Below are 22,601 nucleotides of genomic sequence, written 5' to 3' on the forward strand. Positions count from 1 at the left end.
TTTAAAATACAAACGTTTTTTGTTTGGATGTTCTGTTGAAATGTCTCACAGCACCAAACTTCCCTATTTGAAAAAAAAAATCACCTATTCTGATTCTATATTATTGATTAATTATATTATTAATTACAAATGTTGATAGATATTCTGGATACTGCGCCATTTTTTCATTTTTGATTCGTAATGGTAGGCTGTAAGCTAAACGAAAGAATCCTTCTTTCGAAATTGATATTGAAAATTTATTTATCGCTTGATGTGAAACAAAATTTAATTGTACATCCATTGGTCATTATATTAAAAGTCAATTAAAATCTAAATTTATTTCTGGTTAGCATTGATTTTCACAATGTTTGACTTGTTTTTGCGTCAAAGGAGTTCTCTGGAGAGACTCTGGAACCGACCACTTAGATCACTTGATCTGAGCTTTCTGGAGTGTAAATTTTGAATGATGTATTTATGATACTTGGAAACGCTTATGCTGTACAAGGAAGCACAAGATCGGTGATTAACAATTTAGCAATTTATTTATCCCTGAGAGATTGCGTTATTTTTATGGCCTTTTTAAAACAAGAAACTATATATTGTGTTCTCTAAAACTTTTTTCTATTCTAAAAACGCCAAACACAGGACTGCTGTTATAATAGCAATTTTACAAACCTTTTCGAATAGTCAACCTTATACAAATTACCTTTTTTTTAAATGTCAGATACGACAAAATTATAAAAACGGGATTTTCATATTAAAAAAAAAACTTTTAACGTTTTTTTTAAATTAAATTTATATTACATTTTGAGCACCATGTAATTACTTATTCTTAAAATATCAACACGAATCGATAGACATCACGGCATAGAATTTGACATATGTATGAAATATCTCTGGAATTTTACAAATAATTCCAAATCGCCTTAATATACATTCGTCCGCGAAATGAGAAACACCCTGCATAAATAACAATATACGATCTGATATTTTTTACAAGTTTCTGAGATAAGGTTTCACCCCATAAAAAAAGGACCACTATGTACCTACCTATTCCAGAATTTTTGGGATGTCTCATGTGTCCTTGCGAAATGTAAATTCAAGGGTTTCCAGCTTCATAGCGGATGATAGTATCAACTGAAGTCAGTTTACACTAAACTCACTGAAACGCTAGCTGTTAACCCCATTAAAGGAGAAGTCGGTCTTGTTCGATGGGATAATATTAAATAATAAATTGTATCGACTACTTCAGAAAAGTCTAGAGTAACATGAAAAATGCCGTTCAGTTCCGGTCAATTTCGTTATCAGCCATAGGCGTAGATAAACTTTGTGCTATAATATTATTTTTGATCCCCTATTGCCTGGAAAAGGAAAGGAAATATTTTTTGTCTTGAGGAAACTTCGATTGATGTAGGTTATTAGTACCAAAAATTTGGCAAGACAAGAAGATTGTCTAGAGTACACGATAAAGAAGGAAGAAGAACTTATATGGGAGTAAGTACAAGGATTTGTAGCAAGAAACAACACGACATTTAAAATAGAAAATCTTAAAGTACTGTATGATCAAGCCATTGAGGAACTGAGTAGAGAACTGGCGAAAAGTAATTCAGCGTGTCATTCAAGAAGAGGAGACAATGTGGGCTGTTGACCACTTCTCCTTAATTACGTCATCAAGAGGAGGTGACAAGCACCTTATACAGTGCCCAAGTTTTATCCTGTTAAAATAAGTGTTTTACCGGAGCGTCTACTCTACACAGTTTCCGAAACATACTTGAGTTATCATGAATGCGGTAGGTCGGTATATGAACCAACGCAAGAACCTGTTTTGGCAATGCGAACGAACAGGTATCGGAATGACAAAATGGTGCTGGACCACGCAGACGAAGTGAAATATTTTCATGTAAAATTTCTTCGGACCTCCGTTCGTTCCGTTGCGTTCTGCTTTGCAAAAATCGGAAAAGCGATATTTTGTTTGTTTTGTGTTAGTTAGGAGTTATTGGGTTGTTTGCAGAATTTTATAGTTATTAAATCAACTTTCTCTGAAGTTTTATATTTTCGTATTTTTTGAGACCGGTTCAAATTAAGAGTTACAAGTTACGACAATGATGGTAACCAACGAGCTGCAAAAATTAAGTACTCTAAACAATAACAAGAAAAATGAAATAATAATAATTAACATATTTACAAATTTTAAGAAAACTTTTAATGCATTTTATTATCCAAGCTATAATGACAAATAACTAATCAAAACTAAGTACAAATGAAGAAAAATCTGTATTTCAATAAAATCTTCAATACATACAAAAGTAATATCAATATTATCTTGTTTTGGGTCAACACCACAACAATAAGACTCCAAACAGCAAAAAATAATACGGTCTACCTGATATTTCCAATGAATGGAAACCATAAAATGATGCCAAACCATTCGATAAGTAATTTAAAAGTTAATTCCTTGGTAACTTAAAAAAATATGGCGTTCTATTTAAATTAATCAAGCTAGTACAAGCTGTACAACATCTCGTTTAACCCAACCAAACTGTAGTTCATCTACGAACTGCTGTCGAGCATGAATATCATCATGGACGAAATTTAATAACAGCGCCATTCAGTAAAATAACGTTTAGCAGCAATTGCCAACACTTTTTGATATACGTGCAAGCACTCGAGAAAAGAAGAATGCATCCGACAAGAAACAGCTGATTGATAATACCTAAATGTTTGTGTGGCTGTTTGAAAATTTTAGTAAAGGATTTTGTTTTATTGCCAGCAACATACATTTTGATATTAAGGATATATATATATATATATATATATATATATATATATATATATATATATATATATATATATATATATATATATATATATATATATATATATATATATATATATATATATATTCATGTATTGATTCACGGATGGAAAAATGTGATGACACTATATTCCGGGATATCATCCGTTCGCTCGTTGAACTCCGACTGGAATCCTGCAGACGTTTCGCCAAAATCTCACTTGGCATCTTCAACGCTCGCGCTCCGAAAACACTTCGAACCCAGTGTTCGAAGTGTTTTCGGAGCGCGAGCATTGAAGATGCCAAGTGAGATTTTGGCGAAACGTCTGCAGAATTCCAGTCGGAGTTCAACAAGCGAACGGATGATATCCCGGAATATAGTGTCATCATATATATATATATATATATATATATATATATATATATATATATATATATATATATATATATATATATATATATATATATATATATATATATATATATATATATATATATATATATATATATATATATATATATATATATATATATATCATTTCATATTAAAAAGTTATTAGGCTTACCCTTACAAGTCTAAATAAATATAAATAAATAAATCTGGGATTCATCCTAATGTTAAAGCATTTCAAGAAGTACTGGTCGTCCGTAAAATTTTCGGGAGTATTCATTGTTATGACTATTTTATTATTAAACGTTAAACCAAATAATAGGTTATCTTTAATTCTGAAAGTAGTTTAACCAATACTAGAAAACCACAATTATACGTCTAGAACGGCTAGGTTAGATGTAAGCTTAGATCAGTGCTGATCCCAACTTAAACCAGAGTTGTACAACCGACCTTTAAAGATAGAATTAGACCAGAATAAATTTTCTTTAGTGCAGATTTTTCTTACATATCTTATTATTAAGGTTTAGATATCATAATTGTATCTTAGAATCCAAAAAAGCTATAATTTACAGGCCGTGGTATTGAGAAAAAAACAAATTTGATACTTTTAATATCTTTGGGACAATTTGTCTAGTATAAAAGCAATTTTTAAAAATTACTATAATAGGACTTTATACACCCCAAAAGGAAAAACTTTTGAGAACCTTGCTTATATAGTTAGTTAGTGGTAATAGTATACAATGAATAGAATAGCTATAAAAAATATAAAGACCATTTTTCTAGACAATTTAATGATATATTATATTTTTTTGATAAAACTTTCTATATTCGAGATCTAAGTGTGTATGTGCGCATATAATGCAGAAAGCGACCCCATGAACTTTAAATCCTAGAAACGGTGAGTATGAGCGAAATAAATGTAAGGACCATTTTTGTCTACAATTGACATCTGAGATATTTTTTGGATAATACTTACCGCTTTCGAGACAAACCCAAAAAGCCAAAAATTTCGACATTCGCCCGTGAAACAGTTAGACTATTGGGCAAAAGTATACGGGGAGAAAAATGGAAGAATGAGAAATGTAGACGTCCGAACGTGTTAAAGGCCTCGAGGTGGGGAGTCGCGGCGGGACGTGTGACACAACCTGGTGGTACCTGGGACATTAACGTCGCCGTTTCGTCTCGATCTGCGATGGTGGTCCGGCTAAAAGAACTTAATGTCGATGTCCCCCGGACGGGACTTGTGATACGTGTAGATGTGCGTCATGAGCGAGTTCCTAGAGCAGTAGACGCGCTCGCATATGACACACCGGTACTCTTCTTGGCGTTCCGCGTGTTTGTCCGCGATGTGCCGCTTGAGGGATGCCTTCGAGCAGAGCACCTTACCGCACAGCTGACACGTGAACACCTTCTTGGACGCTACCCCTGCAACAACACGAGCCACTCACTGGCGTGTGCGCGTGCGCGGCACAAGGTGTCGCCACCAGAAGAACGTTTTCTCGCGTGCCCAGCCATCTCGATGACCGCACACACCCGCTCACGCGCGCCTCTCACCACCTTCAAGTGTGCTCACTCACAATGTGTCAATACTGGGACGTCAAAAGAACTTTATTGATGAATTTACTCGGCTTTGGACCCGGTATATCAAAAATCCGTTTTTTTTGTAGCTTCTTCGGGATAAAATAAAAGTACATTTGTCGTTTTATTTCCGATCATATAGAGAGTTCTCCAAACTCTACGGTCTGTTAGAAGTATATGGCCTCCGGTTGTTCCCTTTGGGAGAAAATCCTATGTTATATGCAATAACAAATTGGATTATAAAAATATTAATTTATTCTTATTTTCCGTTTTTGTTTTATATTTCCCATGAAAGCAGTTTATTGTAATTTTTAATATGTTGTATATTTTTTCTCAATAGTCTTGAAATATACTCGCGCGCTTCTAGGCTTTCAGCATATTTTAAAACTCGATGTGATTATGTTGAGCTGCACTCTATACGGTCTTCCCGCAAACCCTCTTGTTTTAAAGGGTGTTTGGAATAGCTAGAGATGGGAAATTAAACATTAGGTTGCGGCAGTAGGAGACTATGATCTCTATGAATCGCACATTTTCATTTTTTTAAATGAAATACTAATGTATTACTACATTTAAAAATTTTACGAAAAATTCTAAAACTTTCTATGTAACATACGCTAATGAGCTTTTTTGGGGATGATTATGATCACACACCAACTTCATTTTTTGAAATAAAATACTCTATGTATTATTCCATTTTTAGATTCTACGACAAGCCATAAAATTTTCAGTGTAACATACATTATATCTCTCTTGAGCCGTTTTCAAAATGATTAGAACCACACAGCAACGATATTTTTTGAAACAAAATCGTCTATGTATTCCATTTTTACTTTTTACGAAAAACTATAAAACTTTTTGTGATAAATACGTTAAAGCTCTATAGCTCCTGAGCTATTTTGAAGATGTTATTACTACATACAACTTATAAATTTTTATAATAAAGTACTCTATGTTTTTAGATTCTACGAAAAATAGTTATGCAGATTGTGCAAAATATGCAGGGTAGGTTCTCTCTATTTTCGTTTTTAAGATAAAGAATAAAAACATTTTTCCGCCACAAACAAACTACCCGTTATTTTAAACTGCAACACCAACTTCGATTTCAAATACCCTGTATAAATGTAAATAGGGACTGATTTTTAAATATATTTTACTATTTAAATACCACATCAAACATATTTTGAATCGTGTTGTAGTTTTTTTAGTGGTTTTTAGTAGTAAGCCATTGCGATATCGCGATATGATTGAATTAGACAGTATTTATTCAAACAACAATTTATTTATGTTACAAACAAATGGGGATATCTGTAACATAAAAATGTATTTCGTCTGTTGCCCATATTATTTTTTCCCAATTTATGCTGACTACTTCAAATAATTCTTTTTAAAAAGTTTGATATTTTATCAAAATCTGCGAGGGGTCAGTCCGTTGAAGAGATTGCAGTGTAACTAACCTACAATTATGCATTTTATTTGTATTTAAAATTAAAAATAAAAATGTATTCATAAAACTGTTTATTGACGTAAGAGTATATACATAAAATTACAGTTTTAAAGCTTATCTCTATTCTTTTTAAGTTTCGGGGCGAATTTGGGTAGAACTCATTTCAGTTACTGCATGTTCTTGCTGTCATTTTATTGGACTTGAATATCAAATAAGTGAATATAAAATATATTTAATAAATTCGCCATATCAAAATTAGTAAAGACCATAAAATGTTGAATAAATATTATCTAATTCAATTGTCACATACAAACTATTAAACATCGCATTATTCTAGTTTTATGCTTTTAGGCACAACACGATTCAGATTAGGTATATGTTATAAGGCTTTTAGATGAAAAACAGGAACAAAAACTCAACATTTAGGTGGTCTCTGTTTCTCATTCCATTGGCAAGCCGTAAGCAAAATTTCAGACTGCTTGAAAGATTATTTCATATCCAAAACTACTCAGAAAATTTCAGGATTTTTCGTAGAATCCAAAAATATAATATTATATTTAAAAAAATGAGGCTGGTGTCTTGTTGGAGTAGATGTGGCAATGCTGCAATATCCCAAATATTTGTCAACTACGTAGTTTCCCATGAACTCAATCCAATTTTTAAATGAGTATCTCTTTTTTTCTCCATATACTTCTAATAGTCCATCGGGGAATCCTGTATACTTAATATATATATATATATATATATATATATATATATATATATATATATATATATATATATATATATATATATATATATATATATATATATATATATATATATATATATATATATATATATATATATATATATATATATATATATATATATATATATATATATATATATATATATATATATATATATATATATATATATATATATATATATATATATATATATATCGACCAACCCGGCCCAAAACCCATCAATTCCTCGATTCCTTAATATGGACAGAGAGGCGGCAAAATTTTTGCTTTTTATTAATAATGCGGAGAAATTATTGCTTGACTAGAGAGTTTCTTTTAACTTTGAACTGTACAGTGCGTCCATTTTTCGTGGTTAATACGAGATATTATAAGAGCGTGCAAGATTTTAGTGACAACAACCTTGGGCTGCTTTTGTTTTTGAGATACAAAATAAAACAAAAATTGGCCATTTAAGTTAGGTTATGTATTTTAAACAATTCTCATCTCATCTCATAATGAGATGACATACATCTTTCTACGAAGAATCTCGCGGCGAGCTCAGATTTTTTCCCAAAGATATAATATTTAAATGGAATAGCCGGTCATTTACAGGGTGTTCTAGAAATCATCACGATACAGAGAGTTAAAAGTGCAAAGAGTAACTGAAATGGTAAAATTTTCTGTTTTTCCTGTATCTTAAAACAAAACTGGCTAGGATTATTTTCAAACCGGCTACGGCAACAAAAAATGGGCGCACTGTGCCACTATATTCATCTCCAATAGCCTAGATCCCTCCTTATTGGTGATGGTATTCCGTGCACAACTTTCCACGATAGACTTCACTTTATCATTGAGCCATCAATCTTGTAAATTACTCGTTTTTCAGTGGTAGCTTCCGTATGTTTTAAAATATGGGATACTAGGTTAATTAGCTGCAGAAGTATTGCTTTGATGTCCGGGTTTTCCAGAATCTTTCGAGGCATTTTACAAGCGTTTATTAGCTTTTTCGGGTAGCGACAATTTTGTTCTCAAAATTCCAATAATAACAGATCAAACATTAATTTTAGTGTTAGTGTAGATGTGCTCGTTTCGATTTGTATCAAACTCGAAATCGAAAATCCAATAGTTATAAATGTGGAATACAGTCCTTAACAAATTATTTAGTAATGATATTCGTGGTAACTGACTCAAATATTTGGAATCTTCTTTTAAATAATCTACCTAGGGTAGTAGAGCTCAGGAATAAATATAATAGTTATGACTCAGGATGTAGGGCGAGATGATGGAGCTTGTTAGGTCCACTCTTGTATTTTGTATTTTATACTTTTTGTTGGCAGTTACTTATTTTTTTTTCTGCTTCTGACAGTGACAATTTAGAACTACTAACTACTAAGTATTAAGTTTTCTTGTAAAGACTTAAGTAAAACCCTTTCAGTGAATTTGGGGGACAAGACAATTGGTTTCTCTTTCATTTCTATTTCATTTAGCATATTCACTGACGCCTACACTCTAGTGTTATGTGAATGCTAATCCTGTTACACATTTTGATAAGAAAATTCCTAGTCACAAAATGATCCATTGAAGCGAATACTGTCTATAAAACTTTACCATCGCTTGCCTACTTTATAATAAATTTTAAAATGTGGTAAATGTGGTTTGGTTACACTTGTTAAACTCAATTCCCAACCACAGAAGAATTTACTGGAAAAATGGCGCGTCAAGAAGAGCAGGAAAAATCGACACAGACGGCTGAAAAATTGAAAGAGTATGGCCAATAGCAAGAGTGTTTGCATGCATTATAATATCAAGAGAAATGAAGAAAGAAAAAGATTGCTAAATGAGATCCGAGTTAGTTCTGGATGGCCATAATGCATTAAACAAGATAGCAAGACAGAATAAAGTGGTGACACGAAGGCAACAAATGAATGCACATGACAAAACGAAAACATGCCAGGCAGTTCTCCAGAGGTCTCCCAAAAATGAAGGAAACTACCACATATATGCTATACCAATAAGAAGGTGCGTTTTCATCTGTTGGGAGTTACCAAACCAGAGGCAACGAGTTACAGTATCATCAAAGATCTGTAACTATGAATAGGGTCACAATGGATCGTTGAATCTAGTGCCCAACTTCAACGAGTTTTCAATTGCCTATAATAGTAATGATTAGTATATACTGAACGGAAACAAATCGTTTGAATTTTAAATACAAGTCGCTTGACTGGAAGCAACTACATTGTAAAACGAGCAATTTACTCCGTCAGGTCCACATGGTGAGCACACTGAAATACTTGGTCGGCGTGAGAACCGACTCGCATTTGCTAACGGGGTCGGGCGGGGATGATCCAAGAAGGTGTTCTTTTGTGGCTGGCGGTTCCCTTTCCATACGTCGAATTGTCTCGACGCGATATCGGCCGACACTCGCTTTATTGCGTTTACAAGCCCGAACACTTTCCAGAGAGTGGCGGATCAACGAGAGCGAACATTTGACAGACCTTCCGCGGTGCTTTGTTCGAAGTTAAATTCCGCGGTCGAAACGCGCTATTATCAGTAACAGACAGCGAGTTAAGCAAGCCGATATAGATTTGAACAGAGGCGATTTTCATAGAAAGCGCCACCTGGCATATTAGGCTTCGTAGGTTTCAGGACAGTGGTAGGAAGGAATTCGCTTTCGTTTCGAAAATCAGGCAACTATTTGTTCATGTAAAAAAAAATTCCGCCGCATCGGATTTGAAGAGAGCCGCGAAACCGAGAAATGCCGACTCTCGAAACTATTGCCACGACGACAATAATTAATAGCACATTTTTTCACCCTTTCGCTAGGAATTCTTGTCAAAGTAATCTCTTAATATTCATAAAGAAAGTTGCTTTTTTGAAAAGCTTCCATCCGTATCAAGGTAGTGCTTGTTTTCAAATTCATCAGATAGGCTTTTTTTGCTGGGGCATTAACCTTCTTCAATATGTTCTGCTATTGTCAGTAACAATTAATCAAACAGCTATTTGCGAGGTCATTTTGCCATAATTTTTTGTTTATTAACCGACTTATTTGCACACACTCACATACACGTTTCGTGGGTGTTCTAAAAACGCACATCTCTCGAATGGAACTCGTCGAAAAAACCATAGCTTCAGCTACAAATCCAAAGAACTGTTATCTCACATTAATTTTAATAGAGAAATAGTTGCCCGTTTTTCAAAACCAAACATTGGATGCAGATTCGTTCCCACTAATTAGTTAGGATTAAATTAGTACGGACAGTTCCATTGCGCTCCTAAAGGAAGTAATTGCAAACTACTTTGGTTTGTTATGTAAAATTTACACTTTTCAAAAGGTAAAGTTTCGCCACGTACCTTGGTATAACGCGAGTTATAATGGCCGCGAAAATAAACACGAAACGTTTCAAAGTAGGTGATCGGAAACTGCCATTGCCAAAGGTTGATTTCAATTTCGGTGGTTTCTAGCGTGACTTTTTGTTTCCAAGGGCGAAAAGCACGCAATACAATACATCCTCCAAAACTATACAATACAAACGAAGATGTTGCCAATGAAGTTTGAGGAAAACGGCGCTAAATCTTCGTGTCAGAAGACTGCGGTTTGAAGTATCATAATAATATTAATCCACATTAATTTTGCGAGAAGGGTGTCTACGAAAGATGATTCAATGTATGAGTCGAAAAGATGGACCAATCCGTTAACGACAGATTCATTGTGTGCAAATATTGGGAAGTGTATTATCCCGTTTTTCATTTTTTGTGAAAACGGAATACCAGCATAAAAAAGGGGAGTGTTCTCTGCGCCTAAAGGTATTACTTAATACTATTTACTAAACATCTGGATTCCTCCTGCGTCGTTTTTTTTTGAATCGCACTGGCTGTCGTTTCGCCAATCATCCAGTAGGCTTCTTCATAGATTAATTGAAACTTTGAGAAATGTCAGCAAGTTCGATTCAACAACAACCCACGCAGGAGGAATCCAGAGGGTTTTTAAATAGAATTAAAGTAGCCTATGGAATTTTCCATAAAAAAAGGTATTACTTAAATGTGGGTAAACATTTTTTCTCTCTTTTATGTAAATTGTGTGAGCAATTGAAAGTTCGCACACAACATAATAAAATATAATTATAAGGGGTTTTTTAGTATCTCACCTTTGCATGATAGAATTTTGGGTTTAGTGCAGTAACGTTAGCATGCAAATAATGTGATTCAATAGAGACCTTATTAATATTATTATTAAAATCTCCCAGAAATTCAGAAAAAATACATTTCAAATTAGGAGTTGGGTGCGGTGAGATAATTGTAAAATACCTCGCATAACAGCAAATATTTCCTGCATTTATAATTTTCTGATAACAGGGAGATACACATGAATTCCGCGATAGTGGGTCACCCTGTATACACTAGAGAAACCGAGCTCGTAAATGAAAAAAGCCCCAATATTTTCGAACACAGAAAGCAAAAACCGACGCAGGAGGAATCCAGAAGTTTTGTAAACAGTATCAGAGTAGCCTGTGGAAGTTTCTTTGAAAAATTAAAGAATGAGTCATTAACGGGTAGACTCATCATTTCGACTCACCCGGTATAATGGGACGGGCGCCAGATGCACCCGATACGGCGACATCAGATTTCGACATGTTCGTTGATCCGCGGCTCTCCGAAGCTGCAAAGTGTTGAGTCGAAGTAGCGACCATTTTTTTTTCGGAAAGTGTGCGGTATAGACAAAATGGCTGGCGGTCGCGTGTTCTTCTGGTGGCGCGCGATGGTACAGGTTTGAATGCTAACATTATGCGGGTGAGGGGGAAGTGGGTCGGAGGCAAACACAACACAACTCGGGAGACCAAAAATTAATAAGCGTCAAAATAAAACCCAAGCGCTGGTCGGGAAATGTAAAAATATATTTAAACATAAATAAAGGTTACACAACAGTACATAAAATATGATAAGTATTGCATGAAACAACGCACGAAAACACATGCTCGTAAAAAGACAACTAAATACGCAGGACCAAACATTATCCGATATACGCGGGGGGTTCGATTAACTAATTTCGAGGGGGTCGCCAATCATTGTTTCCTACTACCCGCCCCAAACGATCGTTTCGAATTAAAAAATCAGTCGTAATCTTCAGTCTTAAAAAATACCGCGAAAAGAATTTCAGTCTTCCGTCAAACAAGTCCTGTCTCTCTCTGGCATTCGACTTATTTACATTTTTTTTTATTTGCCACTTACGAAACCCAAGAGCTAGTATAATAAAAAAAAAGTCCGAGTTTCGCTTATACGAACGAAATTTACGGTATATCACAGACCGGCATGATGTTAACTTGACTTAACGAATAAATCGGAGTTTCTAAAATGGCCATCAAGTTGCATATTTGTTATCTTGAATTGTAAAATAAAAAAAATTATAATGTTAAACTAACTAAACAAAAATAAATAGAACAATTCAAGTCTTTTTTTAATGCTGTTTTCTCTATCTCTGTAAGAAAAGTGGTATATGGGCTTTCGAACATTTGCTTTAAAGAATGACTATCTCCAAAAAGGCTTAACGAATTTTAATAAAGTTGAGAGTCCTTAAGATATGACTTTTAGTCAAATAATCCAGTGAAAATCGCACCGCAATACTAATCGAAAATACTAAATCGGATCCTAATTTATAATTTAAGATATTTAAAATGGAAATAAAAGTTTGTCATTTATCTTTTAATTTTTTGAAAACGCTTTGGAAGATCACAAAATTGTCCAGGAGCTGACATTATTATATTATATTATTTTGATGTTTTGATATTGATATTTTTTTTATCAATAATTGAGTTTGGTCAGCTAACCAAAACTAATCAATTGCAGAAGACAACAATTTTCGTAGAAAAAAGTGTATTGAAACAATCAGTTTCAATTTTTATTGGAATGATTTAATTGGTTGGTAATCATGAAACTTTGACATGCATCAAATGAAAGATGGGTAGCGATTGGTCAGATCAAAGTAAAATTTCTTTTATTAGCAATCTTGATAATTAGAAATTAATTATTGCTGTCTGTTATTAATAAATAATAAATAACGTTCAATAGTAAATCAAATTATTTAGTCTGATTTACGGCCGAGTTAATTACGAAAACCTAATTTATAATGGAAAAATAAGGGATAATATTAATATAATAGAAATGTCCGCTATCCCGTAAGGCGGATTTTTTCCAGAATTTTTTTTTCTTTGTATGACATTAGTTTATTCATACTTTAGCTTATAACACCTGATGGCATGATTGACAACCGTAACAAAAGCCCTTTTTAACAACCTCAAATTTATTGAAACGCGTCTACCTTTTTCGCAGGTATCGACATTTATTTCCGAAAATATTTGCACACCCTTCCACAATTTTTCTTGCAGAAATAGAGCAAAGAGCATTGAACAAAAAAAAAACGCATTTGACCTGGTTTCAAGACAGTAGACAGTACTTTAACTATGGTTGACGTTAGAAATTTTTGTAGAACTCGAAAATAATTTCCAGCATGTCTCTTACTGGGACACCCGGTATAGTTAAAGAGGATATTAGTAAATTCAGTTTTTATTTGCATTAAATGCAACGTAAGTTCCAAGATTTCTATTTTGCAACACTTCATGCTTCGAAAATTAACCCAAACTGTTTCGTTGAGACCAGCCCTTGGGTCGTTTATAAAAAAAACACATTAAAACAAATGAACAACGCGAGTATAAAAAATATGCCTCTTGTTACAGTAATTTTCAAAGTAGCACATAAAGGGCCAAATCGTCGCCGAAATCTACGCAGTTTCAAGTATAAAACGAACGTGACTAGAAGAAAGTTTCCTTGTTTTCCTTTTTTTGATTAATTTCCTTAAATTGCAATTTATTGCACATTATTGCGTCCTCGATGTGCTACGCGGTTTTTTCCTTACCTCAAGCGATCTAAGATTAATGAACATAAATATTAGCTCTATATATTCAGATATCTAAGTATATAAAAATCCCTTTCACCGGCTAATGAACATTATATTATTTACGCATATAAAAAGGCTATTCGAGTCTGTACAGGGCGATTTGTTACTCTGCCGCGTTACGTCCGTATCCAAAAAAGATAAAAAATCTTTAGAATCGATCAACAGAAATAAAATATCACAGAGCCAAAACAACGAAATAATAATATTAATAATATACGTAACGCCATTTCGAGTAACAAATCGTTAAATAGTTGATTTAAAGGGATCAAATTCAAAAAACGTAACAGTCTAAACATTATCAAACAACGTTGGAATGTGCGGACGCTTCGGTCATCGTTTCGGGTTTATTTTCAAAAATATTAAAAAAAAAAAACAGCACGTTACTTGGAGTAACAAACGATCTCAAATCGTATGGAAAATATTTAGAAAAATTAACGTCAAACGTTACTTGGATTCACTGATACTTTTTAATCGAACAGGCCGTGCATATTAATTTGAATCCCTGAAAAAAGCTAGTAATTTGGAGTATATATGGTATGCTATATTATGCTGTATTGTTTTTTGACATATTTTGTATTTTATGTCACGTTTGCAGGTCTTTTCAGGTGAGATTTCTCCTACTGAAAGCCTTCGTTATATACTTTATATTAGAAACCTAAAAGGAATACACACAGCTCTACTCCAAAATCGCCATTGATAATACCAAGTCAGTATACGCAAGTTGATTGAGGTCCTAATTGCGATTTTTGTCTAGATATTAACTTAGTACCAAAAATATCGTAATCAACCACTAAGAACCAAAAACAAAATTGTAGGTTATATTGCCTTTCCGTCCATTTCTATCATTTATGACCATATGATAGATTTCTTAAATTCAGTGTTTTTGTTTTTTAATAGAAAATTTTAAAACAAAAATAGGCAAAAAATGTGTTTTTATAATAGTAACACTTCCGTAATATTCTATTCTTCTAACTACTTTCGTTGATATGATTAAAAATAAAGACATTATTTTTCCGCCATATTTGTAGCTTGGCTGGTTGGCTCCCACCCAATGTTTACATAACAAACTAATTTAAACAAGGAATCACCCCCTTAAGCTCTTCGGATTTGTTTTGAAATACTAAACATTAAGACAAAAGGCATTAAAATTTACTGAATTTCTAAGAATGGAACAAATTTTATGAAAAATATTTTATTTATAAAACCTACATAAATTTTAAGTAGTATTTTCGCCATTTTTAATTTTTTTAAAACAATTTTATATAGATATAAAATCATTTGTTTGTATAAAAATTATAGCAACTAAGTTGCATGGTATAAAACTGTTAAACATTGATTTCCTCCAGCAAGCCAAAATAGTGAGGTTTCTGTAGTGGTGCGACTTTTTCCAAACCATCTGACCCCTTAAAATGATAAAATTGTCCCTTTTTTATTGCGCGGTATATATTAATATGAATATTAATATTAATATTAAATTTTTAAAACATTAACACAGCCCACTAAAGCAACAGCAGAGAATATTAAGGATTCGAAAATTCCTCATACAGGGTATTCTAATCAGACTAAGAAATTTGATGCTTGTCCACTTATATACAAACATCCCGGACGTATAAAAAAATAACATTTTAGAAGTATAAGAAACTCCAAGCAACATTTGATTGATTGATTATTTTTACAGGCTCTGAAATAAGATGTTCTCCAATAATAACCCAGTACTAACCGCAAAACTAATAGCCAAAACAAAATGAGATTCAGTAATAATTAACGAGCGACCCTGTGTAGTTCGCTAATAAAAATTCCAATTTGTAAAGAAGTCATCCAATCACAGCCAGTATTTTGAAATGATTCAATATCGCAGTCTTAAAATTTTGGTAACTCGGTTCCTTCTAGTCAAATTTAATTAATACTTCTCAAAATTCTCAATGAATTTCTGCAAACCGAAAAATTCATCACCCGGCATGTTAAATAGTGTTTAGACTAGTCGTCGCTTTTTCTTTATGGTTTTATGTACATTAATTCACCTATTTCTAATATAGTCGAGCAAAAGATATTTCGGTAAAATGTGTAAAATCATCTAAAGTGTTTAATAAAGGTCAGCAATCAAAAAACTTGTAAAAAAGAAAATACTTCAAAGGAAGAAAAAATAATCAAAAACAATAATTAATGATCAAGCTGTTTAAACTCTTTAACGCAATTTTCCAATACTTACACGGTTTAAGATACCCAAATGAAATTAATGCAATTTGTCACCATTACTCAGAAAAATAGTTTTTTTTTACTTTAAATAAAAGCACTTTTTTTTATGGAAAATAGTTTAAAAAATATAATTTTTTATCGAAAAATTAAAAACTCGCCCATAAAAGAAAAGAAGTCAAAGGTACTCGTGGTTTAATTTGCATTTAGCTATCTGAAATCGTTTCAGAAATGATTTTAAAAAAATATTTTTTTTACATGTCTATTAACCAAACGGACGTCATTTTTTAATATTCTATCTACACCGTGTATATATTATTTTTATTTAGGCGGGAGTTTAATCTTATTTCAATCCATTTGTAGGGGTCGATGGTAAATATCGGTTTGAGTGAATTTGATATGTTTATATATTAGGTTTACCTAATCTTATTCAAATATTCGTGAATAATAATCGAAACATTCAAACATTATGTTGAACAATATAGTTGTAATGCAGAACCCGTTCAAAATTTTGGTCGTTTACATAAGCGATCATGTCCATCTTTTGTATTTTCAGGGATGCGACGTCGTCACTGGTTCGGGAATGTGGATTCTACTATCTACCGATTTTTGAAAAATTAATTATTATGCTTAATTTTTGTCAATACGAGTAGTTCCAATTGAATCCTTAATAAATCCATATTGGAATTCCTAGAGATATAAAATTTTGGCCATTGTTTGCGAAGGTCTCGTGCGATAGTTTTATGAACTTCATTCTATAATGAACGCGGGCGCTCAAAATGTCGATGATGCTGGTGAAAATAAAAATTATGAAAATTTCATATTTTTCAAATGGACTCTATATTTATTGCAACTAATCAAAACTTTGGCATACTTTCATACTTTCCCCAGATAGTCACGAAACTGTAGATCAAATCGACTGAAAATTTAGGAAATTTGAGGGTTAGTGGATTATTATTAATAATATAATATTATAATTAACCATCCAAAACCGATTCCAGGTCAAACTAGGACTTTAGTGGTTTATCCAGAACTAACCCAAACCAACTTGAACTAACCAGACCTGTCGTCATATTTAATTTTTGAGTTTGGATAGGGATAAACTACGTTCTAGTGAGTTGGGTTAGCACCTTCTTCCTTTTATATCTTATAAATCTTAACATAAAACTCTCATATAGACATGGGTCCCCAATGGCTGGGTTAGCGAGATCCAGTGAGAATTTTATTTGGTCTTTGCTTATAGTTTTGTTTTGGTCAGAAACTACAATTATGTCAGTATTTTTATTTGATGTGAGTGCGAACATAAACTAGAGAATTTAATTAAACATCACTAATTTAATCTTGGTCTTGGCTTCTTTTATCGACAAATGCTAAGAGTATCTTTTGTATGTATAATTGAATAGAAAATATGCTTGCCTAGTCAAAATTGGAATACACAAAACAAAAGATTATGGTTAATTAAATCCATGAACAATGCCGTATGTGGCTTAAAACAATGCAACTTCCGTTCTTTGTCGATAGAGAAAAAACAAATTGGAAGAACATCCTCCGTTATAGGATTTGCCGAATAAAATAATCAAAGTAACTACTTTTTCCAATGTGGTTCGGCCAATTGTTTATTTCTGATATGCGGCGCTACCGTTTTTTCAAAAATAAATTGCAAATTATTTCTTCGTAGAAATATCGCCGCATGCTTAAGAATTTAAAATGGTGCCAGGTATCTAAAATTCATCAAGAATATCTCAAACGGGTTCTACAAAATTGAAAGCAACCACCTTTTTCCAACAAAGTTTCACTTTGAGTTCAGTTGGTGCTAAATTGACCTACAAAATAATCCAAAATAACAACAAAATATATCAAACCAATAACCAAAAAAGAAATGTCATTTATTTTTTTAAAAAGACAATTTTTTTCGATAAAAATATTCAATGTTAAGCTTAAATTTCAACAAAATATCTATAGCAGTTTAAATTAAAAAGATGATAGTCCATCTTATTATTTAAATACTTAACCACTACTATTTTGTGAAACCTGAAAATTGACTCCGCTATTTTAGGCAATCTCCAACATGTCTGGTGCGTGAGTGTGCGCAATGAATAATTCTATCGAAGTTGTAGCGAATCATAATCGCTACCGGAAAGAAAGAAATATTCTTGGACAATAAGTACTACAATGGTGTGTCTCTATCATTTGATGAAATTCTGAGAGGACGAGTCGCGGATGAAAACAAATACTAGAAGGCGTTAAATGTTTAGCTGTAATCCCTTGATGCCAAGTTGTACATTCACCTGTGTCCTATCATCTATCAACTCAACAAGAAAATAACAGAAACTCAAAGTAACCGGGCTCTTGCTCGTTTTTACAGAAAATTCTTAGTTTTGGTTTCTGTGGTTGAGTTGAGTTGATAGAGTGATAGGAGGCAGGCGTCAATAATGGATTCGAGTCAAACATTTAACGCCTTCTCAAATACCACCGATTAAAAAGGCAGTACGTAGAATTTTATATTAGGTTTATGTCAAGTCCGTTTTACATCATTTGTGTATTTATATGTATTTCTACGTACGTTGGTATAGTGGTTTAATTTGTTAATAGTTCTGGTAACGGATACAAAATTTTGTTTATATTTAAGAATAGTATATGAAAGAGTGTCTTTTTATTTATCATCAGCTTGACTGATGCTTGACATTTTGCAGATTCCCTAAAACAGCGTAGTCAATTTGCAGATTACTCAAAATATTAGGGATTTTGCATGGCAAATGTGCAGAATACCTAGATGTGTCGCACATTTAGAGATTTTGTAGTCTGCCGGTAATATATGAAAAACAAAGTGATTGCGGACCTAATAATTTAATTTTTAGGTTTATTTATAATTTTTTTTTAATCATCTAAGGAATAACCAACCCTTAGAGATCTGTATTTTATTATGACGGCCAAATTTTCGGAAAGTTATACGTATGCTCCGAAAATGTCTAAATTGTCATCCACCGTGCATCACCCTGTATAGCAAACAGTTATTTTTCTTCCGAATTTAACGCAACCAAACGACCTTTTGCTCGAACCAATAACAAACGATTGCTTAAAAAATAGAAAAGATTCGACTGCTTGACAACGTCATTTCGACAAGCGGGGGCGTAACAACGTGGGGGCGGCGGGGCGGACCGCCTGCGATCTACGGCGCCGTTAAAGGGGCGACTTTTGATGGTGGTGTTGATGGTGCTGCTGGCGTCGATGGTAAATGCTACGGTGGTTGTTTAGCGAATTAAGCGTCCGAAACACCTTGCGACACAAATTGCACACGGCCGTGTTCAACGGTTGCAGGTGTTGCTGTTCCATGTGTCGTTTCAAGGTCAGCTTGGTGCTGAGTGACTTGCCGCAGACGTCGCAACGGTGGGCCGCCGCCGTCGCGGCGCCCAGAGACTGGGAAGGGACGCGTCTGCTGCCCTCTGCCATAGGCCAGACCGCACCGAGAACATACAATACGCCATTAGGCCCCCGCCATTTCTGTCTTGACGTCCTTAGTACTCGCTCAATAACTCGTCCCGGTGGTGTGCGAAAAGAACCCCGCGTAATATCCCGAGTGTTCCAAAAATATTGCAACGTGCTTGCTTGTTTCGTCTGGCAATACGAGCGAATGCGACGGTATCGAAGAAAATGTCTTGTAAATGAAAAGATAATTCTCGAACATGTTTTTAAAAATAGTAGCGTGAGTCGAAAAGATGGGTTCAATTAAACATAAAACTATTTCAAAAATAACATCGCATATTTGGTTAAAGCTTGGTATACCGGGTGTCCCAGTAAGGGCAACGATACATGATATTAGGGCATGGGACGGGAAATTATGTACGAGTTGCTAAAATGGTCGAGGGTATAATTGGTATTTTGAATTAAAAAACTTAAAAAAAAATAACATTAACTATAGTTGAAGTGAGTATTTCAAAGCTGGAACAAATTGGATTCTTTTTGGTTTAATGCTGCTCGATGTCTACAGAGAAAGTGATGGGAGGAAACGTTTTATTAAATAATTTTTTTCTGGAATAATGGCAAAATAAATTCTGATAAAAGAAAAAGTGCAATGATATGACTTTTTTTTGGATTTTGGGAAAAATTGTCACATTCGCTTTCTGAAGCTACTTTCTAAAGAATGCTTAATTAGAGCGAGGTTTATGAGAGGATGTTTACAATAGGTACAATAAAACTGTTAGTTTATGTTTGGGAGAACAACTTTCGTTCTATAATGTTCAACGTAAAACAAAATTCTTCACATAGGGACTTACTGTTGCAATTGGCATGATATAGTGGGATAGAGTGCTACTTGTTTATTTACAAATTTACTTCTTTTTAATGTATATTGAAATCCGATATTCTATTCAATTACGAATTGATATCATTGCTGTCATCTTGGCTTTTTTGAATTATTTACTTTTTCTATGTTTTTATGTATATATACAAAATCAAAATTATCAGCAGCTAGTTTTTTATATAATTTATTTACCACATTAATATATTAAGATTTCGTATTTTGTTTATTATCAATCAATTAATCAATCAGAAAGTAATTAAAATATAGATGGAATTCTGTCAAAATGTTTATAGAAATTTCACTGAGAATTTTTAATAAAGAACTACAATATTATCTATGCTGAAAATAGATATTTGACTGATTGGTTGAGATTACACTTGTCATACTAGTCATGTAAATTATGTAATTTTGTAAATAAAGGCAGCCTACTAGCTGGCCTTGAATTAGTTAAGTCAATACATTTGCAATAGTACAAAATTAAAAATACGAAGAAATTCTGTAATGGCTGTGCCTATCTACTAACAACAATATGAGGTCTCAATATATTGAGCTGCTATCAAAAATAAACAAAGGAAAAAATTAAGTAAAGGGTTTTTAAAGAAAATCAGGTTTAAGACATAGTCCATTCATCGAGAAAATTTGGCAGGTAATAAGGTGCAAGACTCTGGACAATTATACATACCAAAATTTGTAAGAAACTGTGAGATTTATAAATAAAAATGACTTTAAAAATCGTGCGCAAAAATGAAAAACGATGCAATACAAGTCCAAATATGTTCAAACGGTATTAACGGGTTGACTCATCGTTTTGACTCACTCTGCACAATAGAAACTATATCCTGGATTTCAGACCTCAATTATTTTGATTTGAAAATTTGCGTTGCGGTTTCCGAGATCAACCGACCGAGTACGGGTGCCTTCATTTATTATTGAAAAGGACTTTTTATTTTCCTTTAAGCTTCATTGCAGAACCCGCCAATAAAACTTGAATTTTAAATTCAGCATCCGAAAATTAAATTTTGTACAAAATTTATTTTTTTAGTAACTGGTCGACTTGGTGTCGTCGGACGTTTTAGTTGCGAATTGCAGGGTCCAAACTTTAAGTACGCCTTCTTTTTAATTTCAATCATAAAGATATTTTCAGTGAAGTGTATATCAATCGACGATTATTCAGTTGTTTCAAATATCATATTTTTTCTTTCTTTTTTTCTATGGTTTAATAAAATTTTAATAGTTTTTAGGCGCTTATTAATATTGACGTAATTTATAGTTTGCATTAGATTGTTACAAAACTGTACGATTGAGAACAATGAAATTTCTATTTACCTTATCATATTTTTTCTTTCTTTTTTTCTATGGTTTAATAAAATTTTAATAGTTTTTAGGCGCTTATTAATATTGACGTAATTTATAGTTTGCATTAGATTGTTACAAAACTGTACGATTGAGAACAATGAAATTTCTATTTACCTATCTAACACACTGTCGGAGTTTGTAAGCTCCAATCCACGTTAATATTAGTGTTTAATAAAAATTTAATAATTAAATAATAGTGTTTCCCGTATGTTAATTTAGTGCAACACTTCTGTAATGTTTGCATTACCTTTGGAACACCCTTTGGTTGGAATTTTATGGTTCGCTTTCTGGCGTATTGAATTCGAATTATCGCCATCGTAGGAACTTCTTTCGTATCTATTCGAAACGATGGAAGACAAACGATAGATATTCACTCCTATTTGGGAAATACGCGAGTTCTAAGTCTGTCACGTTCGTTACAAAAGTGTTATCGAGGGTAGTAATAAGGACGGTTCTATAGTCAAGCACGTCTCAGTAATAAGTTTTTACAAAAAGAACCCTTATCACCCTACACTTTAGTCGATATAAGATTTATGAGTAGCGAAAGCTAGTCTTAAGACGTATTCATAAAAAGAACTAAAAAACATTATCTTCAGATAGCGAGTTCGAGATAAAAGGGCGATTTATTAAAATAATATATATCCGAGAGTTCGTCTTTTCGACTTTAAACTTGACCATTTTCATCTCGGACTCGGTAATTATAGCTTGCAAAGCTCTATTTACAACCGAGCATAAAAATCCTTGGCTTGCTCATGTTTAAACGGCTCCGTAAGTATATTAAATATATAGTTTGTACGATTTAAATGGTTTTATATATAAGATCAGAAGTCCTAGAGACCGCTCCGTTCTTTAAAGAGTTATGGTTGCGATGCGTCAACTACAGACA

General features: G+C 33.1%; 2 protein-coding genes across 2 annotated transcripts in view; both read right to left on the minus strand.

Annotated features, from left to right (window-relative positions):
- Positions 1–22,601, minus strand: part of LOC132699055 (broad-complex core protein isoforms 1/2/3/4/5-like) — a 72,972-nt gene that overhangs the window by 705 nt on the left and 49,666 nt on the right. Inside the window, exon 8 of the mRNA XM_060665515.1 lies at positions 4,320–4,589. Coding sequence (XP_060521498.1) covers positions 4,369–4,589 — 221 coding nt within the window. The 3' untranslated portion in view covers positions 4,320–4,368. The remainder of the gene's footprint in view (positions 1–4,319; positions 4,590–22,601) is intronic.
- LOC132699056 (broad-complex core protein-like) lies at positions 19,108–19,866 on the minus strand. The gene has a single exon (XM_060665517.1). It carries the CDS (start codon positions 19,507–19,509, stop codon positions 19,240–19,242), a length of 270 nt encoding a protein of 89 aa, XP_060521500.1. The 5' UTR covers positions 19,510–19,866; the 3' UTR covers positions 19,108–19,239.

This window comes from Cylas formicarius, unplaced genomic scaffold (assembly GCF_029955315.1).
Source record: "Cylas formicarius isolate icCylForm1 unplaced genomic scaffold, icCylForm1.1 PGA_scaffold_3__17_contigs__length_32017465, whole genome shotgun sequence".
Taxonomy (NCBI): Eukaryota; Metazoa; Arthropoda; class Insecta; order Coleoptera; family Brentidae; genus Cylas; species Cylas formicarius.

Coding starts and splice junctions, on each gene's coding strand:
- LOC132699056 (XM_060665517.1), bottom strand. CDS start 19,509: ATGGCAGAGGGCAGCAGACGCGTCCCTTCCCAGTCTCTGGGCGCCGCG.